The sequence below is a fragment of the Geotrypetes seraphini genome, chromosome 11, assembly GCF_902459505.1.
Source record: "Geotrypetes seraphini chromosome 11, aGeoSer1.1, whole genome shotgun sequence".
Classification (NCBI taxonomy): domain Eukaryota; kingdom Metazoa; phylum Chordata; class Amphibia; order Gymnophiona; family Dermophiidae; genus Geotrypetes; species Geotrypetes seraphini.
The window spans coordinates 1866647-1893139 of NC_047094.1; the positions used below are offsets into that span (position 1 = coordinate 1866647).

Consider the following 26493-nt stretch of genomic DNA (forward strand, 5'->3'; position numbering starts at 1 on the left):
TGAAAGAATCAAATAAATATACAATAATAAGATACAAAGAGATATTCATTACAATTCAATTCACAATAATAATATTTCCATACATATTTTTATCATTCCTCCAAAATATATTTCCATATACCTAATCCATTCCTTTCTATACCCCCTTGATCCCTTCCCCCTACCCTTCTCCCCCTTCATTCTTTTTATTTCATTTATAACATTTTATTGAATAATTACCATAAATATATAATGATATAATATATTAAAATAGTCATTACATTTAAATTTACCATTAAATGTTCATTCTCAATGAAGAAGAGCAAATAGTGGAATTCCTCAGGGGTCTGTGCTGGGACTGCTATTTTTAAACATATTTATCCATGATCTAGAGATGGAAATAACTAGTGAGATAATTAAATTTGCTGATGTGTAATATTGTTACCTGTATATGGCAAGAAGGTTGAGAAAAATTGCAAGAAGAACTTGTGAGATTGAAAGACTGGGCATCAGAATGGCAGATGGCATTTAATGTAAGGAAATGCAAAGTGATGCATGTGGGGAAAAGGAACCTGAACTGTAGCTATATAATACAGGGTAGAGAATGACACGGGGACAAATGTTTCCCCTGTCCCCGCGGGGACTCATTTTCCCGTCCCCACAAGTTGTTTTCTTGCCCTTGCCCCATTCCTGCAAGCTCTGTCCTGATCTGCACAATTCTCAATCATAAGGCTTGTACAGTTAAGGCAGAGCTTAAAGGAATGGGACAGCAACAAAACTCACAGGGACGGGGAATTAAGTTTCTATGGGGGGGGGGACAGATTTGTCCCTGTGTCATTCTCTAATGCAGGGTTCCACATTAGGAGTCCCTGCCCAAGAAGAATCTGGGTATCATTGACGATACTTTGAAGCCCTCTGCGCAGTGTGCAGTGGTAGCAATGTAAACAAATACAGTATAATGTTAGCAGTTATAAAGAAATGAATGAAAACCAAAAATGAGTCTGTTATAATGCCTTTATAGTGCTCTATGGTTCAACTGCACCTTGAATACTGTGTGTAATTCTATTTACCACATCTCCAAGAAAGATATAGCAGAATTAGAAAAGGTACATAGAAGGGAGATGAAAATGGTAAAGGGGATGGAACAACTTCCCTATGAGGAAAGACTAAACATCTAGGGCTCTTCATCTTGGAGAAGAGATGGGTTAGTGGACATATAGAGGTCTGAGTGGAGTGAAATGGGTAGACGCAAATTGCATAATTACTCTTCAAAAGTGTTAGGACTAGGGGGCAAGCAACGAAGCTATTAAGTAATAAACAGAATATAATATTTCTTCACTCTGTGTGTAATTAAGCTCTGGAATTTGTTGTCAGAGACTGGTAAAAGCAGTTAGCTTAGCAGGGTTTAAAAATATGTAGATAATTTCCTAAATGAAAATTCCATAAGCCCTTATTAAGATAGGTTGGGGAAAATCCACCGTACTACCTTGATAAAACCATCTGGAAACAATGCATTTTCAGGTTCATTATAGCTCCAAAACATGCAGTATAATGAGCCTTGGAGGAGAAAAAAATGCTAAATTAAATGGGAGGAAAATTGCCCCTTGAGCAACTCCACATTCTGTAAAATAGAGACAGAAGTAATCCCCTTGCAAATAACTATCAGAAATCACTCCAACCTTTATACACCAATATTGGAAACCTTGATAACAAACCATGTTGAAGGGGTCCATGATATGAAGCTCAAAGGGGACTGTCTTAGGTGAGGTTATCATATGTCTCCAGAAAAAGAAGGATTGATTGAATTTTTTTACACACGTACTTACTTAACTTGTCCCCCTTTCCTATTATATTTTTCTTTTATGCATTCTTTCTAAGAAATTGTAGTTCTTCCCTTTTTCCCAAAGTTTTCATGTCACAAGTATGTTTGTTTAGTTGGTGTATGTCTATTTAAAATGTTCGTCTTCCAGCTATTTTAAATCACTATGTACAACGCTTTGTACCTTTGGATAAGCGTTTAATCAAAATTTAAATAAACTATGAAACATCTGGGTTTTATTTTCATTGCTTTCAGTGGAAGTAAAACCTGGATGTGTCAATCCATCCTCCTTTTAATGGAGCCATATGGTAACCCTAGTCTTAGGAGTAGTCCCTGGTGGGGGATGGGGGAAGGGGTCTCCCATAGATGATAAGAACAGTAGCAGAATTCAGGCAGTCCTGGATTGAGAAACAATCCATATTAGGAAAGGGAGAACCATTGGTCAGCTGAGATCATTTTCTGTGATAGAAAAAAAGCATTTATGTTGAAGGATAAATCTTGGATGTCTGACTGCTCTTTTCTCTTGGTTTTAGGTATTTAGTCCCTTTGTACAATCCTGTCGGCATTATGGAGATTTGCCACCTCTGACGCTGGAAAGCATTAGTGAGCGTGTTCTGTATGTCTTGAAGCTCTATGATAAGATTAATCCAGAAAAGGTGGGAATTTGAAGCATTTCAACCAATAGTTAGTTGTGCTGTTGAAAATATTGAAGACATTTATTAGTCACCTATATCAACATGTTCATCAAAGTAAGATGGTCCCAAACAGGCAGCTACAACCCTCAGCATGACATACAAAAAAGTAAATCTCAAATATCAGTGCCTCTATGAGGTCTAAAAATGACAAGTATCACTAACCCACCACCATGAAACAGACATTCTCAAAACTGTCACAATAAAATATCTATTCTATTTCTTGCTTGTAGCTGATCCTAATGAGGTGATGCCCAGCTTCTGTTCCATTCGCCACTCCTGCATAGTGTGGTAGCTAATAAATACAACTAAAACGAGAGAGAAAATTAAGGTGATTGATTACAATAGAATAAGGGGTGGTTAGTTCATCCTCTTTACCCATTTTAGATGCTCAGTAAAACCCTCTTGGAACAGAGCTGATACAACTTTCTTGGCAATTTGTTCTTTATTTAACACATGAACAGACTATGAAATGTTTAATACCTTTAAATGAGAAAAATAGCTAAGATCAGCAGTGAGAGAGAAATTGGTCATTTATCTGGAATAATAATAACTTTATTCTTCTATACCGCCACAATCTTGCAACTTCTAGGCGGTTTACAATCAAGAGTGCTGGACATTCAGCGAAATACAATAAGTAAATATTCAGAGGAAATTCAGAGGTCAGAGACCTCAGGAGGCAATAGTATAGAAATACAATTTGCTGAGCGAAAATGTAATATATACATTTTAGTAGGTAATGTCCGACAGGACCTGTTGGAGATAAATAGCAATGTAAAGTTACGATAAGATGAAGATAACAGATTATATTTATAACAGTGCTGTAAGTTCAGGTGGAATAGGGAGGGGGGAGGGAGAGGGAGAGCGGGTCAATTGTTTAGGTATTTCTGGAACAGGTATGTTTTTAGGCGTTTCCTGAATTCCCCGTATGTAGTGGGCGAAAGCAGTTGGTCTAGGTCTTTGCCCCATAGGACTGCTTGGTGAGAGAGAAGGTGTTTGTGGTGTTTTTTCATTTTGCAGCCTCTAAGTGGAGGGGAAATGAGTTTTGGGTGTGTGTTTCTCTTGAGTTTGTTATTAGAAAATGCGAAAAGGTCCGTTATGTACTTGGGGGTCAGGCCGTATAGTACTTTGAAGCAGAGGCAGGCAAATTTAAACCTTACTCAGGCTTCCGTTGGTAGCCAGTGCAGCTGCCGATAGTAGGGTGTCACGTGGTTGAATTTCTTCAGCCCGAAGATAAGTCTGACCGCAGCATTTGCATTATTTGGAGACGTCTCATATTCTTTTGTGAGATTGCTAGATAGGCAATGCTGCAGTAGTCAAGCTGACTCAGTATGAGGGATTGCACAAGGATTCTGAATGTTGACGTATCGAAGTATGATTTAATGGTTCTGAATTTCCAGAGAGTAAGGAAACCTTTTCTGAATAGGGAATCCACTTGTTCCTTCATTGTTAGGCATTGGTGTAGAATAACACCTAGTATTTTCATGGTGGGCTGAATAGGGTAGTTGAGTTTATTGATGCATAGTGGGGTTTTATTGTCAAGCGGGTGAGGGGAGGCAACGTAGAATTTTGTTTTTTCTGGGTTGAGCTTGAGTTTGAAATCTGTCATCCATTGTTCCATCTCATTTATGGCATCGGATGCCTTGGGAATGGTTTCCGAGATGGAGTTGGCGAATGGGATGATGATCGTAAAGTCATCTGCGTAGCTGAATAGTTTTATTCCTAGTTGGGTTAGTTTCACACCTAATGAGGACATGTAGATATTGAAAGCATGGAGAAAGCGGTGACCCTTGTGCACTCTGGATGAGTTGCTCCAGGTGTCGGAGATGCTCGGGGAAGAGAAGGATGAGAGGGAGAAATGTTGGATATGGTGATGGAGAGGGAATGGAGGGACAGATTGAAGGGGGTGCATGTGGCATTGTGCTGGAGAGGAGTAATAAGAGAAATGGGCATGGGGCTGGTGGGCAGTGGTGAAAAATGCTGCAAATGATCCGGGGGATATGAGAGAGGAAGAAATGTTGGATGTGGCAGTAGAGAGGGGGTGGAAGAGATGCCTGGATCTCTCAAGACAGATGGACAGTGAGAGAGAGAGAAGGAGACATGTTGCCAATGTGGATAGAGGAACAAGGAAGAAAAGTTGGACTCATGGAGGGACAGAGAGAGTTGTCTGGGGGAGAGAATGAGGTCCAATAGAGAGGAAGCCTGCAGGAGGCAAACAGAAAGAAATATTGGAAAGAGAGTAATGGCCAGAGACTCAGGAAATCACCAGACAACAAAAGTAGGAAAAATGATTTTATTTTGTGATCGAAATGTGTCAGTTTTGAGAATTTATATCTGCTGTCTATATTTTGCACTATATTTGTCTGTTTTTCTATAGTTGTTACTGAGGTGACATTGCATATTTTAAAGTCATCTGCCTTGACTTCTTTGGGGAAAAAAATGAATCTAATCTAATCTTCCATTTGTGAGTTACACAAACCTATACATGCTCAAGGTGACAAATCGGAAGGGAAAAGGAGGTGGAGGGGGGTTCGTAGAAGCAATGGGAGGGGCCTAGGAGGAGGGGGTGATATACAAGAGCTGAAACAGTTAGTAGTCAGAGGTGAGTCTTCAGGTTTTTCCTGAATGCGGTGTAGTTTGTCTCCTTCCTGATTGCTTCTGGGAGGTCATTCCAGGTTTTTACACTCAGATAAGTTAGCATAGAGTGGAAGATTAGATTATAGTAGAGGTATTTTGTGGATGGCAGATTTAGTTGAATTCTGTTTAGGATTCTTCTTGTTGTTGACCAAGCAGTAGAGAATTGTTGGATGAGGGGAGCAGCTGAATTTCGTACATAATCTGGTGTAGGATGCATGAAATTTTGAAGTTTATTCAGGATAATATTGGAAGCCAGTGCAGTTGCCTGATGAAGGTTGTGATTGAATCATATTTCATTAATTTGTAGATTAGTCTAACGGCTGTGGTCTGGATGAGCTGCAGTTTGTGGCTAAGAGTGGTGTTGATGCCTAGGTAGGTGGAGTTGCAATAGTCTAGTTGAGGTAAGACCATCATCTGAACGATCAGAGCAAAGTGATGTGGGTGGAAGTATGGTTAACATTTTCTCTGCGTACAGTGTGCTTTGTGTTTTTTTAATTTGGGGGGGTTACCATTATGTATTAATAAGATTATATTGTGTGTATATGAAGAATGAATGGAAAAAAATTGCATTACAATTAGTACTATTATGGGGGTGGGATCAGAGGCAGAGCTCGGGTGGGGGTACTCTGTTGATATTTGTTAGACTTAAGGGGTAGCAGACCTCAGGAGTTTGTAGCCTTAAATAAAAGTGGAAGTGTTACTTGAGTTTTGCAACAAAAACATGAACAAATGACTAGAAAACATCTCTCAATTGTGCTTTCATTTCAGCTCACAGTTCAATCTCACTTTATGAAAGATCTTGGATTAGACAGTTTGGACCAAGTGGAGATCATCATGGCTATGGAAGATGAATTTGGTAACTAAAATCCACAGCTTCATAGATAGATCAAAACATTTCAAGCAAGCATTTCTTGACTCTAGAAGCCTGATGGACCTTGCAACTAATGTGATGGTTCTATTGGAAAGTTTGGTTTGTTTGTTTCCCTAGACTAAAAATGATTATCCCCCTGTCAGTGGGCTCCCTCATTCCCTTTCTCATTAATGATCTTATTTCTCTGGGGCATCCGGTCTCTGATGGTGGTTTGTGAACTGATTCTGCCATGAACTGGTTACCACACACACTGAAACTAACACTACAGCTGCCATGTGAGCAAGGCAGTTATGTTATATGTAATCTTATATCTCGGCAAATCCTGGCAAAGGATTTATAAAGTATGTCTCACTGTAGTGTTCTGTATCAGCTGAAGTTTTTTCTTTAATTTCACCTAAATTCCTGAAAGCAGTGCATTATAATAGTCCAGTGGTAACAGATCAGTTAGTGTAGTTGGGTTTAAAAGAGATTTGGCAAGTTATCATGGAGGATACTAGGGGTCATCATCGATGACAAATTTTCCTATCAAGAACACATTAGTAATACAGTTAAATGTTGCTTCTACCGTTTGCGTTTGATTCGCTCCATGTCCAAATTCCTAGAACCCAAATCTTTAAATATTTTGATACATTCTCTTGTCATCGGTAAGCTTGACTATTGCAATTCCCTACTGTTAAACATTACGCAAAAGGAAAAAAAATGCTTACAAATAATCCAGAACACTGCAATTAAAATTATTCATAATGGAAAAAAATATGACCATGTAACTCCTTTTCTTATAGATTCGCACTGGCTTCCCATTAATCAACGCATAACATATAAAATATTGCTTCTAGTATTTAAAACGTTATCCACCAACGAACCTCAATTTATCGACCGACTACTAATTCCATACAACACGACTCGTTCTCTTCGTTCCACAACTCAAAGGTTGCTTATGGTTCCTTCTTTAAAAATTATTGGAACCAGACGTCATGATATATTCTCAGTAATGGCCCCTCTTACCTGGAATTCCCTACCTTTATATATAAGAGAAACAAAAGACCTCAAAATATTCAAAACCCATTTAAAAACTTTTCTTTTTAAAGCTTCTTTTAATCTTTAAACAAAATTTTTCCTAATAATTTTACCCCAAACCTCATGTTTTTCCCTTACTTGGCTTTCCCTTTCTTCTCATCTGAAGAACAACAATTTTGTAACTTTAACCCTCCTTTTTTCCTTTCCACATGTACCTGAGTATGTTTGTTTTGTCAGTTTGTTTTTTCCCCTTTTTTAAAAACTGTACAATTTATATTTTATTGTTAATCGCTTAGTACGTAATAAGCGATTCATCAAACTTGATTAAACTTGAAAAATCCATAAACTATTAGTAAGGTAGTGGAGTGGAAAGGGTAGATGTGAATCGCTTGTTCACTCTTTCCAAAAATACTAGGACTAGAGGACTTGCGATGAAGCTATTAAATAGCAGATTTAAAACAAACTGGAGAAAATATTTCTTCACACAACGTGTAATTAAACTGTGGAATTCATTGTTGGAGAATGTGGAGAAATCAAATTGGACAACTGCAAAGTGATGCACATTGGGAAGATTCATCCAGATGATAGCAACATAGTAATAGGATCTACATTAGAAGTCACTACCCAAGAAAAATATTTATATTCCAGAGGAGGTGATTATAGTGGTTAGTGTAGTTGGGTTTGGACAAGTTCCTGGAGGAAAAGTCCATAATCTGCTATTGAGACAGACATGGGGGAAGCTACTGCTTGCCCTGGATTGGTAGCATGGAATGTTGCTACTTTGGGGATTCCGGAATCTTGCTACTCTTTGGGGATTCTGCATGGAATGTTGCTCCTATTTGGGGTTCTGGAATCTTGCTACTCTTTGGGGATTCTGCATGGAATGTTGCTCCTATTTGAGGTTCCGGAATCTTGCTACTCTTTGGAGATTCTACATGGAATGTTGATCCTGTTTGGGGTTGCAGAATCTTGCTACTCTTTGGGGATTCTGCATGGAATGTTGCTCCTATTTGAGGTTCCAGAATCTTGCTACTCTTTGGAGATTCTACATGGAATGTTGATCCTGTTTGGGGTTGCAGAATCTTGCTACTCTTTGGGGATTCTGCATGGAATGTTGCTCCTATTTGAGGTTCCGGAATCTTGCTACTCTTTGGAGATTCTACATGGAATGTTGATCCTGTTTGGGGTTGCAGAATCTTGCTACTCTTTGGGGATTCTGCATGGAATGTTGCTCCTATTTGAGGTTCCGGAATCTTGCTAATCTTTGAGATTCTGGAATGTTGCTACTCTTTAGGTTTTTGCCAGGCACTGTGACCTGGATTAGCCACTATTGTAAACAGAAGACTGGGCTAGATGGGACCATTGGTCTGACCTAATATGATGGTTCTTATGCTCCTGGTGGATTATAATGTAATACTTTACATTATATTCTTACCTATTCCACCAAAGCCCTTATGAGTTCATGGCAGATAATAATATATTCCTATTACTGGGAACAAACCCAGTTAAAACATAATGCAATGACAAATATTCAAATAGAACATTAACAGTAGAAGATACATTTCAAGATAAAACATTTTTTAAACAAGAATGTCTTTAAAGTTTTCTAAAAACAGTATATTGAACTGCTGATCTTATTAAAACAGGGAGATCATTCCAAATTAAAGGAGCCTAATAAAGATCCAATCTAGCCTGATCCTGTGGGCCTAGCCAAAAAAACTTAGTTTTATCTATATTTATCTTCAAGTTAAACCCATTTTTCCATAGTATCAAACATTAACTTTAATGCAGACCAATCAGAATCCTTATTATTAAAAGGCAAGAGAATACAGTTTCCTGGCTGTAGCTAGAGTGAGATGTTGCATTAAGACAGCATTGGATAAGTTGTTGCTGTCTCAAGCATGCACCGGGAACTAGTCTATTAAGCAAGTAGGTCCCATGCTACCAATCTAGGGCAAGAAGTGGCTTCCCCCGCATCTTTCTCAATAGCAAACTATGGACTTTTCCTCCAGGAACTTGTCCAAACATTTCATAAAACCAGCTATGTTATCCGCTCTTACCAGAACCTCTGGCAACGCTTTCTATTCTCTGAGTGAAAAAAAAATTTCCTCCAATTGGTTTTAAAAGTATTTCTCTATAACTTCGAGTGTCCCCTAGTCTTTGTAATTTTTTTTTTTCCAAAAACTTTATTCATTTCACAACTCAAATCAAGTACAATCAATATAAATAACATTTTACCTTTCAAATACACCTGACATCTTATAATTTGTTCTTATAAAATAATATAATAAATCTTTTCCTTAATCATTCATAAAGATGAATTAATTTAATTATAATCAAAAAATAACCTGCCCCCTTCCCTCCCTTAATATCTTAAACATTTTATTCAGAGAAGAATATTTTTAATCTTTACAATAGTCCATCAATGGCCTCCACACTTTTTGAAATTTGTTATAATACCGTTTTTGGACAGCTAACACCCTTTCCATTTTATATATATGACAAGCAGAATTCCACCAAAAGCAATAATTAAGACCCTTCCAATTTTTCCAATTATATATGATCTGTTGAATGGCAATCCCAGTTAAAATTAACAATAATTTGTAAACCGTGCCGAGCTCTACGACTGTGGAGATGGTGCGGTATATAAACTTAAGGTTTAGTTTAGTTTATTATTAGATGATATTTGTTTCTTTGCTCTCATTTCTATACCAAATAAAACTGTATCATATAAGGCCACATGATTTTCTAACAAAGAATTAATTTGATTCCAGATTGATTTCCAAAATTCTAATATATATGGACAATAGAATAACAAATGATCTAAAGTCCCTGCTTCAAGATGACAATGCCAGCATCTATCAGATTTAGAGCTATCTAATTTTTTTAACCGAACAGGGGTCCAGAAAGCTCTATGTAGCAAAAAAAACCCATGTTTGTCTCATAGAAGCAGACATTGTACATCTCATCCTCCAAGACCAAATATGTGGCCATTGAGATGCCGTAATTTCGTGCTTAATCTCAAAGCTCCAAATATCTCTAAGACCATTTCTTGGTTTTTTTTCAATAATCCAGATATTAATTTGTACCACTGTGTGGCCTGGTGTCCCAGAAAGTCTGCCTGAAAGCATAGGAATTCTAAACTATATTGATTATTAAGATTTTTACATTCAGGGACCCCTGCCTGAATGGCCTGCTTCAGTTGTAAAAACACAAGTATATTGGGCACTTGAATATATCTTTATAAGGCCTGCTTCAGTTGTAGCCACCTATAACTTTCTGATTTATTTAAGCCAAAATTTTGTTGCAACTGTGAAAAATCAAGCAGTTTACCATTAGATATTACATCATCAAGAGTACGTCTACCTCCTATTATCCATTGCTTCCAGATAAGCTTAATTCCGCCAATTTGAATCTTGGAGTTAAGCCAAATTGTTTGATTTGTCGATTTATGAATTGGATTAGAAGTTAAATTATCTACCAATTTTAAAGTTTTCCAGGTGTCAATTAATATTCTATTTTCTTTGTATAACCTAGGCATTATCCCAGGACAAGCAGGCAGGTATTCTCACTAGTGGGTGATGTCATCAGACAGAGCCCCGGTACGGACGTCTCACAAGCACGTGTTGCTTGTAGAAACTTAAAGTTTCTAGATGCCCGCACCGCGCATGCGCCGGTGCCTTCCTACCCGGAGATCCGGGCGTGTCTCCTCAGTTCTTTCTTTTCCGCGGAGCTGAGAAGTTCAACTTCTTCATGCGCTAGCTGAATTCAGTTAAATTTGCCTTCCTTGTCCGCGTTTTCGTTTTCTTTTAATTACAGTTAACAGTTCTTTTCTTTTTCAGTAAAAAAAAAAAAAAAAAAAAAAAGAAGATTATTTCCTCCGGCGGGTCGAACGGGCCGGCCACGTGGCTCAGGCCCACCGGCTTCGACCTCGCGGCGGAGATTTTCCGGCCTATGTCCCGGCCAATCACCGGGTTTAAAAAGTGCAGCAAGTGCCAACGCGCGATTTCACTCACGGACCCTCACTGGCGCTGTTTGCAGTGTTTGGGCCCTGACCACATCCCGAAATCGTGCAGGCCTTGCTCTACCCTTACGGCACGCTCATTCAAGCGGCGTTGCCTATTGTGGGAATTGATGTTCAAGATGGACGCAGCTAAGGATCCCTCAGCCTCCACTTCATCTGATACCTCCCCGGTTCGGGCGAAACCGGCATCGACCCCTCCTGCATCGAGTGTGGTGAAACCGGCATCGCTCACCCCGACACCATCCACGAGCTCGACGTCGGTGCCTGCCCCGGTCTCCTCGGTTCAGGTACCTCTTCCTTCCACAGTGCCACCAATGGTCATCAAAGTGCCGAAAGCTACTAAGCAGAAGCACTCGGCCTCGAAGGAGCGCGATGTCCGTGCAGGAGGACCCCCTTTCGGTGCGGATCCCTCCTTATCGGCTTCGCTACGGTCCGTGCTGGAAGCTCAATTCGTTGAGCTCATGCAGACCATCGGACCCGGGCTCATCGCTGCCATACAGGGTGACCTCCCGGTACCGGTCCAAAGGGGCGGCCCGCCCCCTCCCCCTCCCCCACACCGTTCGACCTCGACAACCGACGAGGACGAACGGGGGAGGGCGGCGATGCCCGCGCGGCAAGCCTCGCTTACCGATATGCCGCCATTAGAACCCATTACGCCTCCGCGCCAACATGGGACCAGACCCCCGATCGATACTCGAAGCCCTGGGCATAGTCAGGAAGAGTTCTTCCGTACTCCTTACCAGACTTGGGTAGCATCGCAAGAACCCGCATCGCAAACCCAGTTGCGATCCACTGCTTCCAGCCCTATCCACTTGGGGGCCTCGGGAGACCATGCGATGCACAGACGATCCCGATCCCCGTCCCGCCACCGAGACGGGCACCGATCGAGACACTCATCCTGGCACTCCTCACGCCATTCGGAGGTGTCACCGCAGAAAAAAACTGCAACGTAGGGGATACTCCTCATCAGAGGTGTCCCCTCCGAGGGGCCCGGAGTACGAGGAGACACCGGTGCCCGATTCTCCTTGTCACTCCCCGATGTCCACGGACCTGGAGGCCTCCTCCTCCTCCAGCCCGTCCCACAGACCGACGCTGGCGGAACAATTGTCCTTCTCATCATTCCTCCGACAAATGGCGGATGATCTGGATGTGACCCTTGACACGGGCTCCCGATACTCCAAAGAGTATCTGGACACCATGCATTTACCTAACCCTCCAACGGAGTCGCTTCGGCTCCCCTTGCATAAATTACTGGACCAGACCTTCATGCAGTGCTTCGAAACACCGTATTCCATACCGGCGATCCCCAGCAAACTCGATGCTCGATACCGCATCGTGCACCATAAAGGGTTCGAGGGCCCTCAACTCTCCCACCAATCCCTACTGGTCGAGTCCTCCCTTAAACGCTCTCATCCCTCCCAGGTCTACGCCTCTGTACCGCCGGGCCGAGAGGGGAGAACGATGGACAAATTTGGTAGAAAATTCTACCAAAACTCCATGATGGCGTCACGGGTGCTAAACTACAACTTCTTTTTCTCTTCCTATCTGGAGTTCTTCTTGCCGGTGCTCCGCAAGTTCACTCCGTTCATAGACAACCAAGCCCGATTCGAGTTCGAGGAAGTGGTAGCCTCCCTCTCCCAATTACGCCTCCAGCTGATGCAATCCTCCTTCGATGCATTCGAACTCTCGGCACGCGCCGCCGCAAGCGCGGTAGCTATGCGTCGCCTGGCATGGCTCCGTACTATCGATATGGATCCCAACCTACAGGACAGACTCGCCAACGTACCATGTGCTGGAGCTGACCTGTTCGATGAGTCTATCAAAACTGTTACCAAGAAGCTGTCGGATCATGAAAAATCCTTTCAATCCATCCTGCGGCCCAAACCCAAACCTCAACAGTCTCGACCTTCCAGGCCACCCCTGATTTACCAGCGGCGTTACATGCCCAGACAAACGCCTGCTGCGAGACAGCCTGCGAAGAGACAACCTCCCCAGAAGTCTCAGCAAAAAACTCAGCCACCGGCTGTACCTAAGGCTCCCCAGCCCTTTTGACGCCCCTCCCGGGAACATAACCTCGGCCTCTCCCATAGGGGGCCGCCTCCATCTTTTTTACCACCGATGGGAGGCCATAACCACGGACCTATGGGTCCTCTCCATCATAAGAGAAGGATACTCTCTTCAATTCCACCGGGCCCCCCCGGACCATCCTCCAAGAGAGTATCCTTCAAGCTCGACGCAGACCGCCCTTCTTCTTCAGGAAGTCCAAACCTTACTTCAGCTTCGGGCTGTCGAGCCGGTCCCGTCAGACCAATTGAACCGAGGGTTTTACTCCCGGTACTTCCTCGTCCCGAAGAAAACGGGCGACCTGCGACCCATTTTAGACCTTCGGGCCCTCAACAAGTTCCTGGTCAAAGAGAAGTTTCGCATGTTGACTTTGGCTTCTCTATACCCCCTCCTCGAGCAGAACGACTGGTTATGCTCCCTGGATCTCAAGGAGGCCTACACTCACATCCCCATTCACCCGGCCTCCCGAAAGTTCCTCAGATTTCGGGTGGGAAATCTGCACCTACAGTATCGAGTGCTACCATTCGGCCTATCTTCGTCCCCCAGAGTCTTCACAAAGTGCCTGGTGGTAGTGGCCGCAGCACTCCGGGACAGGGGTCTACAGGTGTTTCCATACCTCGACGACTGGCTCATCAAGGCCCCGTCAGCCCCAGAGGTCACTTCGGCGGCCTTGGCTACAACCTACTTCCCCCAGAATTTGGGCTTCGAGATCAACTTCTCCAAGTCTCATCTACAACCCGCCCAGTCCCTCCCCTCCATCGGAGCGGTCCTGGACACCACCCGACTCCGAGCATTCCTGCCCCGGCAACGCATGGAGTCTCTTCTTCATCTCTGCCAGTCGGTGGCTACTCGCCAAACCCTACCGGCGAGACAACTGATGGTGCTCCTGGGCCATATGGCCTCCACAGTACACGTGACACCCTTTGCCAGACTCCACCTCAGGATCCCCCCAGTGGACCCTGGCATCACAGTGGAATCAGACATCCGATCCACTGTCCAAACGCATCGTAGTCACACCTGCTCTTCGGCAGTCTCTACCTTGGTGGATGACCTCTTCGAATCTATCCAGAGGTTTGCTGATGCACTCTCCCCCCCATCAGAAAGTTCTCACAACCGACTCGTCGAACTACGCATGGGGGGCCCACCTGGAGGGTCTCCGCACCCAAGGATTCTGGACCAGTGCGGAAAGACTACACCAAATCAATCTATTGGAACTCAGAGCCATCTTCAATGCGCTCCAAGCTTTCCAACACCGACTCCACGACATGGTAATCCTCATTCGCACAGACAATCAGGCCGCCATGTATTATATCAACAAGCAAGGAGGCACGGGCTCGGCCCTCCTTTGCCAGGAAGCTCTACGAGTCTGGGACTGGGCGGTGCGCCACAACGCCCTACTCAGAGCAGTATACATCCAGGGGGAGAACAACGTCTTAGCAGACAAACTAAGCCGTCTGCTACAACCGCACGAATGGACTCTCCATTCCAACCCCCTTCACCAAATCTTCACGCAATGGGGGACGCCTCAGATAGACCTCTTTGCGGCTCCCCACAACGCCAAACTGCCTCAGTTTTGCTCCAGGATCTACACTCCTCATCGCCTCGAGGCAGATGCTTTTCTACTGAACTGGGGGAAACGATTTCTATATGCGTTCCCACCATTCCCGCTGATCCAGAAGACTCTGGTCAAGCTGAAACTCGAACGGGCCACCATGATTCTAATAGCTCCTCGGTGGCCCAGACAACCTTGGTTCTCCCTCCTACTTCAACTCAGCAGCAGGGAACCAGTACCACTTCCAGTGTTTCCTTCACTACTTACTCAACATCAAGGATCACTACTTCATCCCAACCTGCAGTCTCTCCACCTGACAGCTTGGTTCCTCTCAACGTAACCCCTCACCAATTCTCACAAGAAGTGAGGGAGGTCTTGGAAGCTTCCAGGAAGCCCGCCACTCGACAATGCTACTCCCAGAAATGGACCAGATTCTCCTCATGGTGTGTTTCTAAGTCAAAGGAACCTCAGCGAGCTTCCTTATCCTCCGTGCTGGACTATCTCCTACACCTATCTCAATCTGGGCTCAAGTCCACATCCATACGAGTCCACCTGAGCGCTATTGCGGCGTTCCACCAGCCTCTACAAGGGAAACCCCTCTCGGCCCATCCGGTGGTCGCCAGATTTATGAAAGGACTCTTCCATGTTAACCCTCCTCTCAAACCACCCCCAGTAGTTTGGGACCTCAATGTAGTCCTTTCCCACCTCATGAAGCCCCCGTTTGAACCACTCAACAGGGCCCCTCTGAAGTATCTCACCTGGAAAGTGCTTTTCCTTGTAGCCCTTACGTCCGCTCGCAGAGTCAGCGAACTCCAGGCATTGATGGCGGACCCACCATTCACAGTATTCCACCATGACAAGGTGGTCCTCCGCACTCACCCGAAATTCCTGCCTAAGGTGGTCTCCGAATTTCATCTCAACCAATCCATTGTACTTCCAGTATTCTTCCCTAAGCCTCATTCTCACCACGGAGAATCGGCCCTTCACACTCTAGACTGCAAACGTGCCTTGGCTTTCTACCTGGATCGCACCAAGCCACACAGAACCACTCCTCAACTTTTTGTCTCCTTCGATCCTAACAAGTTGGGAAGACCCGTATCAAAGCGCACCATCTCTAATTGGATGGCGGCTTGTATCTCTTTCTGCTATGCCCAGGCTGGATTATCACTTCCTTGTAAGGTCACAGCCCATAAGGTCAGAGCAATGGCAGCCTCAGTAGCATTCCTCAGATCAACACCAATCGAGGAAATTTGCAAGGCTGCCACCTGGTCCTCGGTTCACACATTCACCTCACATTATTGTCTGGATACCCTCTCCAGACGGGATGGACAGTTTGGCCAAACAGTATTGAAAAATTTATTCTCTTAAGTCGCCAACTCCCCCTCCATCCCACTGAGGTTAGCTTGGAGGTCACCCACTAGTGAGAATACCTGCCTGCTTGTCCTGGGATAAAGCAATGTTACTTACCGTAACAGTTGTTATCCAGGGACAGCAGGCAGCTATTCTCACGTCCCACCCACCTCCCCTGGGTTGGCTTCTCAGGCTAGCTACCTGAACTGAGGAGACACGCCCGGATCTCCGGGTAGGAAGGCACCGGCGCATGCGCGGTGCGGGCATCTAGAAACTTTAAGTTTCTACAAGCAACACGTGCTTGTGAGACGTCCGTACCGGGGCTCTGTCTGATGACATCACCCACTAGTGAGAATAGCTGCCTGCTGTCCCTGGATAACAACTGTTACGGTAAGTAACATTGCTTTTTAGTACTAATAATATGACACAGCCTTATAGGAGACATGAGTTGCCATTCTAATCTTAACCAATCTGGTAACTTTTCCATGAGTTCTGGGAGGACCTAATACATATCTTGGCGCATAATATAGGCTTGATGATACCTATAGAAATTTGGAAAATTTACCCCTCCCTCCTCAATTGATTTTTGTAAAGTCACTAAGGCAACTCTAGCAATTTTGCCCCGCCAAATAAATTTTGTAAGAACACTATTTATTTTTTTGTAAAAAGACCCCTGAAAAAACACTGGTAACATTCCCAATTGGTAACAAACCACAGGTGAAATCATCATTTTTACTGTTTGAACTCTTCCCCACCATGATATATGTAAAGGATTCCATTGCTCACATAATTCTGTAACCTTCTATAATATATGTTTTTCATTTATTTTTATTGTTTCTTTTATTGTATTTTTAATCCAAATACCTAAATATTTCATTCCTTCATCTTTCCAAACAAATGAAAATGTATCAAATAATCCTTTTGTACAGTAAACATTGAGTGGAAGGACTTCTGATTTACTCCAATTTATTTTATATCCTGAAAATTTTCCAAAATCATTAATCAAATTGAGTAAACTTCGTCGTTTCAGGATTCCTCAAATAAAGCAAAATATCATCTTCATAAGCAGAGATCTTATATTCCTGATCTCTACGAGGAATACCCTGAATCTCCTTTGATTGCTGAATTGCTAATAACAAGGGTTGTAAAACTATATCAGAAAGCAAAGGAGATAATGGACAACCTTGTCTAACCCTCCTCCGCAAATTAAATCTCTCTGAAAAATGATTATTAATATATAATCTTGCAACAGTGGAGTTATACAACGTTTGAATAATTTGTATGAATCCTGATCCAATTCCAAACCATTCCATTGCTTGATACATAAAGGACCATTCCACTCGATCAAAAGCTTTTTCAGCATCTAACGAAACACAGAAGGCTGGATCCTTAATATCTTTGGATAGATTCAACATATGTAAGGCCAATCTAGTGTTGTTAGAAGAATGTCTATGAGCTACAAATCCAGTCTGACACATACCAATGAAATGGGGAAGAATCTTAGCTAAACGCAAAGCTAATGTTTTAGCCAAAATTTTCCCATCTACATTTATTAAAGAAATAGGTCTATAGTTTGAAACCAATGTGGGATCTTTATTTGGCTTAGGCAAAACTATAGTAACTGATTCTGCCATAGTTCCTTTAATACTGCCATTATTTAATTGTGTTTGATACAAATTTAATAGATAAGGTAAAATGGTAATTTGAAAAGATTTGTAAAATTCTACTGTGAAACCATCACCACCTGGAGCGGATCCAACTCTAAGGGATCCCAATGTTGCTTGCAGTTCTTTTAGTGATATAGGCTTCTCTAAACTTTCTTTTATATGATCAGGAATTTTTGGTCCTTTAATTAACTTTAAAAATTCTAACCCTGCTTTTTCCTTCTCTGAATAAGGCTCAGAAGAATACAGGGACTTATAAAATTTCAAAAACTTTTATAATTACATCCGTTTGAGAAGATGTATTTCCTTTTTCATCTTTTACCATCCCTATTTTTCTTCTTTTTTTTACTTTTAAATAATTCGCCAATAATCTTCCCACCTTATTCGAATTTCCATAATACAGTCTTTTCTTACCATTTTAGAAGAAATCTCATTATATTGTCTTTTAATTTTTAATAAATCTTGTAAAGTAGAATTATCCCACTTATTCATTAAATTTGATTCTAATCTCTTTATTTCTTGCTCCAAATTAGAGAATTGTTTTTTAATTTATTTCTTATTAAATGTTGAAAAGGAAATAATTTGTCCTCTTATGGTAGCTTTGAATGCATCCCAAATTGTTTCTATAGACATTTGTAGTATTATTAAATTGAAAGTATTCATTAATTTTTGACTTAATTCTCTCAACAAAATTTGAATCTGCAAGCAATGTATTATCAAATTTCCATATTAATTTATTAATCATTTGATAAATTAAATTTATTTTGATCCATACCCCTCCATGATCAGATAGAATGATTGGATCAATTGAAGCTTGCGTTACATGTTGAACTAAGGAATTTGAAACAAATAATCTATTCTAGAAAAAGATTTATGAACCTGGGAACAAAAAGAAAATTCCCGATCATTAAAATGAAATATTTGCCATATATCATGTAAAACACAATTTTCTACCAAATTATCTAACCCTAATGATTTCATACATCTACTAGGTTTTTTATCCAAAATCAGATCTATAACAGCATTGAAATCCCCAGCCACAACCAAATTAGAAGCAGCCAGTGGTATTAATAATTGCTGAAGGTTTTAAAAAAAATTCAATTTGATTTGAATTAGGTGCATATACATTGAATAATGCCAAGGTGGTATTTCCCATTATCATGTCCACATGTATCCATCTTCCTAATGGGTCTGCATTTTTCATTTTAAATGAAGCATTATACTTTTTACGAATTAGAATTGCTACTCCTGCTATTTTTCCTATAGCTGGCGCAAAAAAACAATGCTTTATCCAATCACATTTTAATTTTTTAGATTCAATATCAGACAGGTGGGTCTCTTGGATAAAACAAATGTCAGAATTCTGTTGTTTTAGAAAAAGAAGTGTTTTTTCCTTTTTATAGGATGGTTGAGGACATTTACATTAAGTGAATATATTTTAACCTCCATTTAAAAAATTATTACTAAATTCATATACCTGAATAAATAATCTATTATATTTAACCTTTTCATTAATATTCCTCTCTTCCTATTATTTCCTCTTCCCTTAATTTAGTATTCATTGTCTGATTGAATAAATCCCCATATCCCAACCCTATTCCCACCCATATTCCTTATTCCCACCCATATTCCTACCCACTCAAACTTACGATAACTTGAAAACACCATAACAGGCAAGTTTCTAACACCCCTCCCTTGAAAATCTTAAAAATCCTTTCTTGTTTTGTTTTTGTTCCTTCACATAGAAATTAAATAAACTACATGACACCTCCCATTTCAAATTTCTCAATAAATGATATACAAATGTAACTTAAAAATATAATTACCTCTGGACACCTTAACTTAGTATTCTTAAAAATTATATATAAATATAATTCATCAATCAACCAATATATCCTAATAAATTCATTAGAGATATTTCAAATAGCTTTTTCCTTAAATCCCTACATGACACAAAAATTCATTCATATTCTATAATGCCATAAATAAATTACATTTTCAGTAAGCATCAAATATAACAATAAATCCAAAATTAATACAGTATACCTTGGATTACAAGTATAATCCGTTCCAGGATCATGCTCATAATCCAAAATGCTCGTTTATCAAAGCGAGTTTCCCCATAGGAAATAATGGAAACTCGCTTTGATGCGTTCCCCCCCCCCCGAGAACCGGCATTGCTCCCCCTTGCGATCAGGCATCCCCCCTGCCTAGAACCATCCCCCCCCCGCCACGATCCGCCCCCCCCCGCCACGATCCGACCCCCCCCCCGACATGATTGGGCACCCCCCTGACACGATCCAACATCCCCCCAACACAATTGGGCACTCCCCCCGCTGCTTCTTACCCTCATCTGGGCACTCTTGAAGATCGGCCTCCTCGTCTGCTGGGCCTTGAGCATCTGAGCATGCTCAAGGCCTGCGAGTTCACATTCAGAACGTGAACTCGCAGGCCTTGAGCATGCTCAGATGCTCAAAGCCCAGCAGACAAGGAGGCCGATCTTCAAGAGTGCCCAGATGAGGGTAAGAAGCGGCGAGGGGGTGCCCAATTGTGTCGGGGGGGGGGTCGGATCGTGGCGGGGGGGTGCCCAATCGTGGCGGGGGGGTGCCGGATTGCAGGGGGGGTGCTCGTAAATCGAGCCATGCTCGGTTTCCGAGGCACCGATTTTGCAAATGTTTTGCTCGTCTTGCAAAACACTCGCAAACCGGTGCACTCGTAAACCGAGGTACCACTGTATTAAAGAAAACTTCACCATCTTTATAGTTTATAAGTATTCCTCTTTAACATACATTAAGAATATATGGTTAGAAAAGCAAAAGGGAACTACGAAGAGGGGCTGGCCAGGGAGGCGAAGAACTTCAAGGCATTCTTCAGTTACGTAAAGGGGAAGCGACCAGCGAGAGAGGAGGTGGGGCCGTTGGACGATGGGGATAGGAAGGGAGTGATTAAGGAGGATAAAGAGGTAGCTGAGAGGTTGAACACGTTCTTCTCGTCGGTTTTCACGAGAGAAGACACATCTAACATACCGGATTCAGAGGAGCTCATAAGTGGGGAACAGGCTGAAAAATTGGAACACATAGAGGTAAGTAAGGAGGATGTCCTCAAACAGATAGACAGGCTAAAATGCGGCAAATCACCGGGCCCGGACGGGATCCACCCAAGGGTTCTGAAGGAACTAAAACAAGAAATAGCGGGCACAATCCAGCATGTTTGCAACCTATCCTTGAAAACTGGTGAGGTACCAGAGGACTGGAAACTGGCGAATGTCACACCTATCTTCAAGAAGGGATCGAGGGGTGACCCCGGAAACTACAGGCCGGTGAGCCTGACTTCAATTATGGGGAAGATGGTGGAAGCTATGATCAAGGATGGTATTTGCGAGCACATCGAGAGAAATGGCCTACTGAGAACAAGCCAGCACGGATTCTGTAAGGGAAGGTCATGCTTAACGAACCTTTTGTACTTCTTTGAGGGAATAAACAGTCGGGTGGACAATGGGGAACCCATAGACATCATTTACCTCGATTTTCAAAAGGCTTTCGACAAGGTGCCACATGAAAGGCTGCTTAGGAAGCTGTGGAACCACGGGGTGGGAGGGGATGTGCACAGATGGATCGAGCACTGGTTGTCGGGTAGACTGCAGAGGGTCGGAGTAAAGGGGCAATACTCTGACTGGCGGGGAGTCATGAGCGGTGTGCCACAGGGATCGGTGCTGGGGCCGTTACTCTTCAACATATTTATCAATGACCTGGAAAAGGAGGCAAAGTGCGAGGTTATAAAATTTGCAGACGATACCAAACTGTGCGGCAGAGTTAGATCCAGGGAGGAGTGTGAGGACCTGCAAAGGGACCTGGACAAGCTGGAAGACTGGGCAAACAAATGGCAAATGCGCTTTAACGTGGAAAAATGCAAGGTCATGCATATAGGGAAAAAGAACCCGTTGTTCAACAACAAATTGGGGGGGAGATTGCTGGGAGACAGCAGTCTAGAGAGAGACTTGGGTGTGCTGGTAGATGCATCAATGAAGCCATCTGCGCAGTGCGCAGCAGCCTCGAAAAAAGCCAACAGGATGCTGGGCATCATAAAGAGGAGCATAACAACCAGGACGCGGGAAGTCATCATGCCATTGTATCGAGCGATGGTGCGTCCACATCTGGAATACTGCGTTCAATATTGGTCGCCGTACCTCAAGAAGGACATGGCAGTACTTGAGAGAGTCCAAAGAAGAGCAACGAAACTGGTAAGAGGGCTGGAACACTGCCCATACGCCGAGAGGTTGGATAGGCTGGGGCTCTTCTCTCTGGAAAAAAGGAGGCTCAGGGGAGATATGATAGAGACCTTCAAGATCATGAGGGGCATAGAGAGGGTGGATAGGGACAGATTCTTCAGGCTGAAAGGGAAAACAGGTACGAGGGGGCATTCGGAGAAACTGAAAGGAGATAGGTTCAAAACAAAGGCAAGGAAGTTTTTTTTCACCCAAAGGGTCGTGGACACCTGGAATGCGCTACCGGAGGAAGTGATCAGGCAGAGTACGGTACAGGGATTCAAACAGGGATTGGACGGATTCCTGAGGGATAAAGGGATCGTGGGATACTGAGAGAGGTGCTGGGATGTAACAAAGGTATAGAAAGCTAACCAGGAAATAAGTATAGAAACCCAACCAGGTCGTGCATGTGCAAGACCGGAGGGTTAGGACTTCGATGGGAAGATAGGACTCAATGGGAAACCAAGGTGGCAAGGGAGCCCCTTCTAGTGATTCAGACAGGTCGTGACCTGTTCGGGCCGCGGCGGGAGCGGACTGCTGGGCAGGATGGACCTACGGTCTGACTCGGCGGAGGCACTGCTTATGTTCTTATATATATATTTATTTTTATTTTATTTTATTATTTTTTTCCCCCTTTTTATTTAAAAGAAACTTTCATAAAGTAGATCCTGCAGGAATGAAACCCAATAAAAGACTATCCATTTTACATGGGAATGCTGTGAAATTAAAGTCTTGCTTTCATTTCAAGAAACTCTGATGAATACTAATCACAAGAGATTCAGTTCAAATGCATACTCCAGACACCGTGGGGGAGGGGGGGTGGGAACTGTAGTTTGAAAATTTCACGGGGCCTAGTCCAGGATTTACTTCTTAATAGAAACCCAGATCCAGCGGTAAACATAGCCATTTTATTATATTCAAGATCAGTTATTTCAGGGCACCGTCATTGCTCTCATCTATATGCATATCTCCTGCATAAAGACTTATCGTGGCCGACTTTACCCGGTTGTAAAACCTCCCCGGAAACAGGAAGCTAAAGATCAAGCCACCTTGTTCCCCCCTCCAACTCCACATCCCCGGCATCTTTGGTGAATCCCTCATCTCATTTAACATTCTCAATCGACCACAGTCACCTCATAGGAATCGAGCACCTTCAGAGTTCCATTCCAGAGCCTCCCACACTTCAGTAAATATACTTTAGCATATGAAAGTTCTTCTTTTTATTTTTTTCCTCCAAAGAAAGTATGAATTATAAGATTCTAAATCAGTTAATAGGTTTTTTTTCCAGCAGCCATTTTAGACCATAAAAATAAAAACAGAATAAAACTAAGTTCCTTTTTCAAATTATCCATGTTTTAATCAATGGATTTATTTCGTTTTTTTATCTTTCTATTAGTTACTCCATTGGCATTTCTTGAACCGAAATAAAATCTTTAAGCTTTTCAGGATCTTGAAAAATATAAAGTTTATCTTTATAAGTAACCTTCATTTGAGACGAATAAAAAAGCCCATATTTAGCCCCAAAAATTTTTGTCTTAATATAACTGTTTCTTTAGCCAAGTCTGGAACTATTGTTAATTTAGAGTCTTTATATGAAAAGTTCTTAACTTCTTTTGCTGCTTTTATAATGTTCAGAACATCTTGAAATCTAAGTAATTTAAATATAATTGTTCTTGGCTTACCTTGCATGGATTTAGTGCCAATTCTATGTGCTTTTTTATCTCAATAGGAATTTTTGTTTTTATTGAAAGAATCTTTGGGATTGTATCTTCCAAAAAGGAAATAATATTTTTTCCTTCATATCCTTCCTTAAGACCAAACATTCTTAAGTTCTGTTTCCTGGAAAAATTTTCAAGATCAATTAATCTCTGTTGCAGTGTAGTAATTTTTTTATGATCTTCTTTATTTTCAATCTGTGATTTTTCCAAAATCTCAATTCTGTTTTCCATTTTGTTCATTCTATGGTTGATGATATCTAATTTTCCATTCATGTTGTTTATTTCTTGCTTCATTGTTACACTTATATTTTCCAATTTATCTAATATTTCAATAACATCCAAAGTATCAAGTGAGGATGATATTCCACTGACCGTTTGCAAGTCTTCCTTTAATCTTTTTGGTTTCACTGTAGATTTTCTTAAATTCTCTTGGGACTTTTGTTTAACAAAAGTCATCTTCAAAAATTATTCTTCCAAATATGATAAAATAAGAGGATATCATATAAATATTTCCTACTAAAGAAGTCCAATGGAGGGAGCTCAAACTTCAACCTGCCATACGCTGTGCCTCCAAGTTCCGGAATCGTCTTTGTAATTTTTGACGGAGTGAAAAATCGATCCATTTGTACCCTTTCTACTCCACTCAGGATTTTGTAAACTTCAATCATATCTCCCCTCAGCCATCTCTTTTCCAAGCTGAAGAACCCTAACCGTTTTAGTTTTTCCTCATACGAGAGGAGTTCCATCCCCTTTATCATCTTGGTCGCTCTTCTTTGAAGCTTTTCTAATGCCGCTATATCTTTCTTGAGATAAGGAGACATGAATTGAACGTAATACTCCAAATGAGATCGCACCATGGAGCGATACAGGGGCATTATCTGTGACGTGTGCTGTGTCGGGAGTTGTATTAAGACCTGCACTAAAATATGACTGTTTGCTATCAGGCCACTTCAAAGACTTTTCTATCTCTTAAATTGTTTTATTTTAATTTTTTGTATTTTCTTTCATTATTTCTATTTCTTTGATTTTTGATCTTGGAAATGTATTATATGTTGTTATTACTTATTTTTAACTAGAATTTAACTAGATTGTGAGCCTTCGGGACACATAGGGTAGTTTTTCTCAAGTACCTAATTTCATTTTAGTTTGATACATTGTAAACCACTTAGGTCAGTAAAATGCAGGAGCGGTAGATCAAATCTGAAATAAACATAAACATTATAACATTCTTAGTCTTGCGGAGAAGACAATTTTTTCCCCTTGTCATTCTCTAATGCAGACTTACGCTGGTGCAGAGACACCTCAAATGATGCATAAGAGAATTAGCTTTTCAGAGCAAAGGAGATTACGGTATGAGCTTTAAGGGAACACAATTTTCAAATAAAGTGATGAATTCACTGAATGGCCTCTTTAGTGGTGGCAGAAAGAGTAATAGTTCAAAATGGCTGTGGATAAATGTTTAGTTTTGTTTAATTATTTTTATTCCACTTTTATCCAAGTTGGATTCCAACAAAAAAGTACATGATCATAAAAAGTTTCTGTTTGCAGAGAAATATTGTTGGGGTGGGAGGGGGTTACTGTGGCAGAAATGAAACCGGGCAAAGAAGATGGAACTTATGCTCTTAAATTCCACAGGTCATATGGTGGGACCAGGATGGCAGCCAGTTGTTTCAGGCATGTTTGTTCGTGTGGTAATGGGTGAAGATGTTTTTGTGTTTCAAATGCTGACTTTGGAAGAATATGCTTCTTGAGGCTGAGAGAAAAACCTGGTAAACAGGGAATCTGGACTAATAAAATCTTGTCCTTTCTGCAGGATTTGAAATTCCTGATGCAGATGGTGAGAAGTTGATGACTCCACAAGAAATTGTAGATTACATTGCAGATAAAAATGATGTTTATGAGTGAAATGTTTCTTTGCACCAAAGTGAGTAAAAATGATCCTCCTGGGTGTGGGTGTTGGGAGGGGAGAGGCATTGTGTGATAGTTCCTTAGGAGATCCAGAGAGGCTGTGAAAAGCCAAAGAGCAAGCAGAGGGCTGTGTGATTGGGGGCTTGAGGAGAGCTTGCTGGGGAGGCTGTGCGGAGGGGGTTAAGTAAAAGATCTCTCAAGTTAGAAACTGGTACCTGGATTTGATATTTCATAAAATGTAGCTCCTAAGAGAAGCTGTTACTTCTCTCTCCATCTGAAATGGGGGGCACCAACCTGCATGATTAAAGAAATTGCTGCATTTGCAAGTGGCTCTTTTACATTCAAAAATGTTTCTGTCTTTAACAGGAGATTTATTGCGTGGAGGACTGTGGGGCCTATTCCATGCCAGATTGTGTAGACAATGGAAACCCTGCACCCTGTATTTAAATGTCAGTGTTGCTCTGTAGCTAATAAATGTAAAAATCACAGTGTGTATTCTGCTCTTTTCATTTATTTCTTTTGTGCAGTATCTACATCTAGGCAGTTTATTAATAAAAAGGACTGGAGGGGTCATATACAACACACCCAACGTAGGAAGGTTACAGTCCTTGACAGGAAAAAAAGTGGGAGCAACACAAGGAGGATAACTAGCTGTTATCACAGTCTTTTTCTCAACCTCGTCACAGGGTGATAAGCCAAGTTTTGATTGCTGCTTTCCCAAAATTGAAAAGTCCCTCCTAAATGTGAGAGTTAAATAGTTCTCAACTCAGTCTTCAGGACCCACCAAGCTAGTCTGGTTTTTAGGCTATCCATAATGAATATGCATGAGAAAGATCTGCATAGAACAGAAGTGGTGTATTAAAATGTATCTCATGCGTGTTCATTGTTGATATCCTGAAAATCAGATTGGCTAGGTATGTGCCAAGGACTGGAT

At 41.7% G+C, this 26493-nt stretch overlaps 1 protein-coding gene across 1 annotated transcript in view; it reads left to right on the top strand.

Annotated features, from left to right (window-relative positions):
* NDUFAB1 (NADH:ubiquinone oxidoreductase subunit AB1) overlaps nt 1–26052 on the top strand; it is a 40036-nt gene extending 13984 nt beyond the window's left edge. Inside the window, exons 2-5 of the mRNA XM_033914890.1 lie at nt 2332–2454; nt 5896–5983; nt 25465–25575; nt 25926–26052. Of these exons, the coding sequence (XP_033770781.1) occupies nt 2332–2454; nt 5896–5983; nt 25465–25556 (303 nt within the window). The 3' untranslated portion in view covers nt 25557–25575; nt 25926–26052. The remainder of the gene's footprint in view (nt 1–2331; nt 2455–5895; nt 5984–25464; nt 25576–25925) is intronic.
* The last annotated feature ends 441 nt before the right edge of the window (nt 26053–26493 follow it).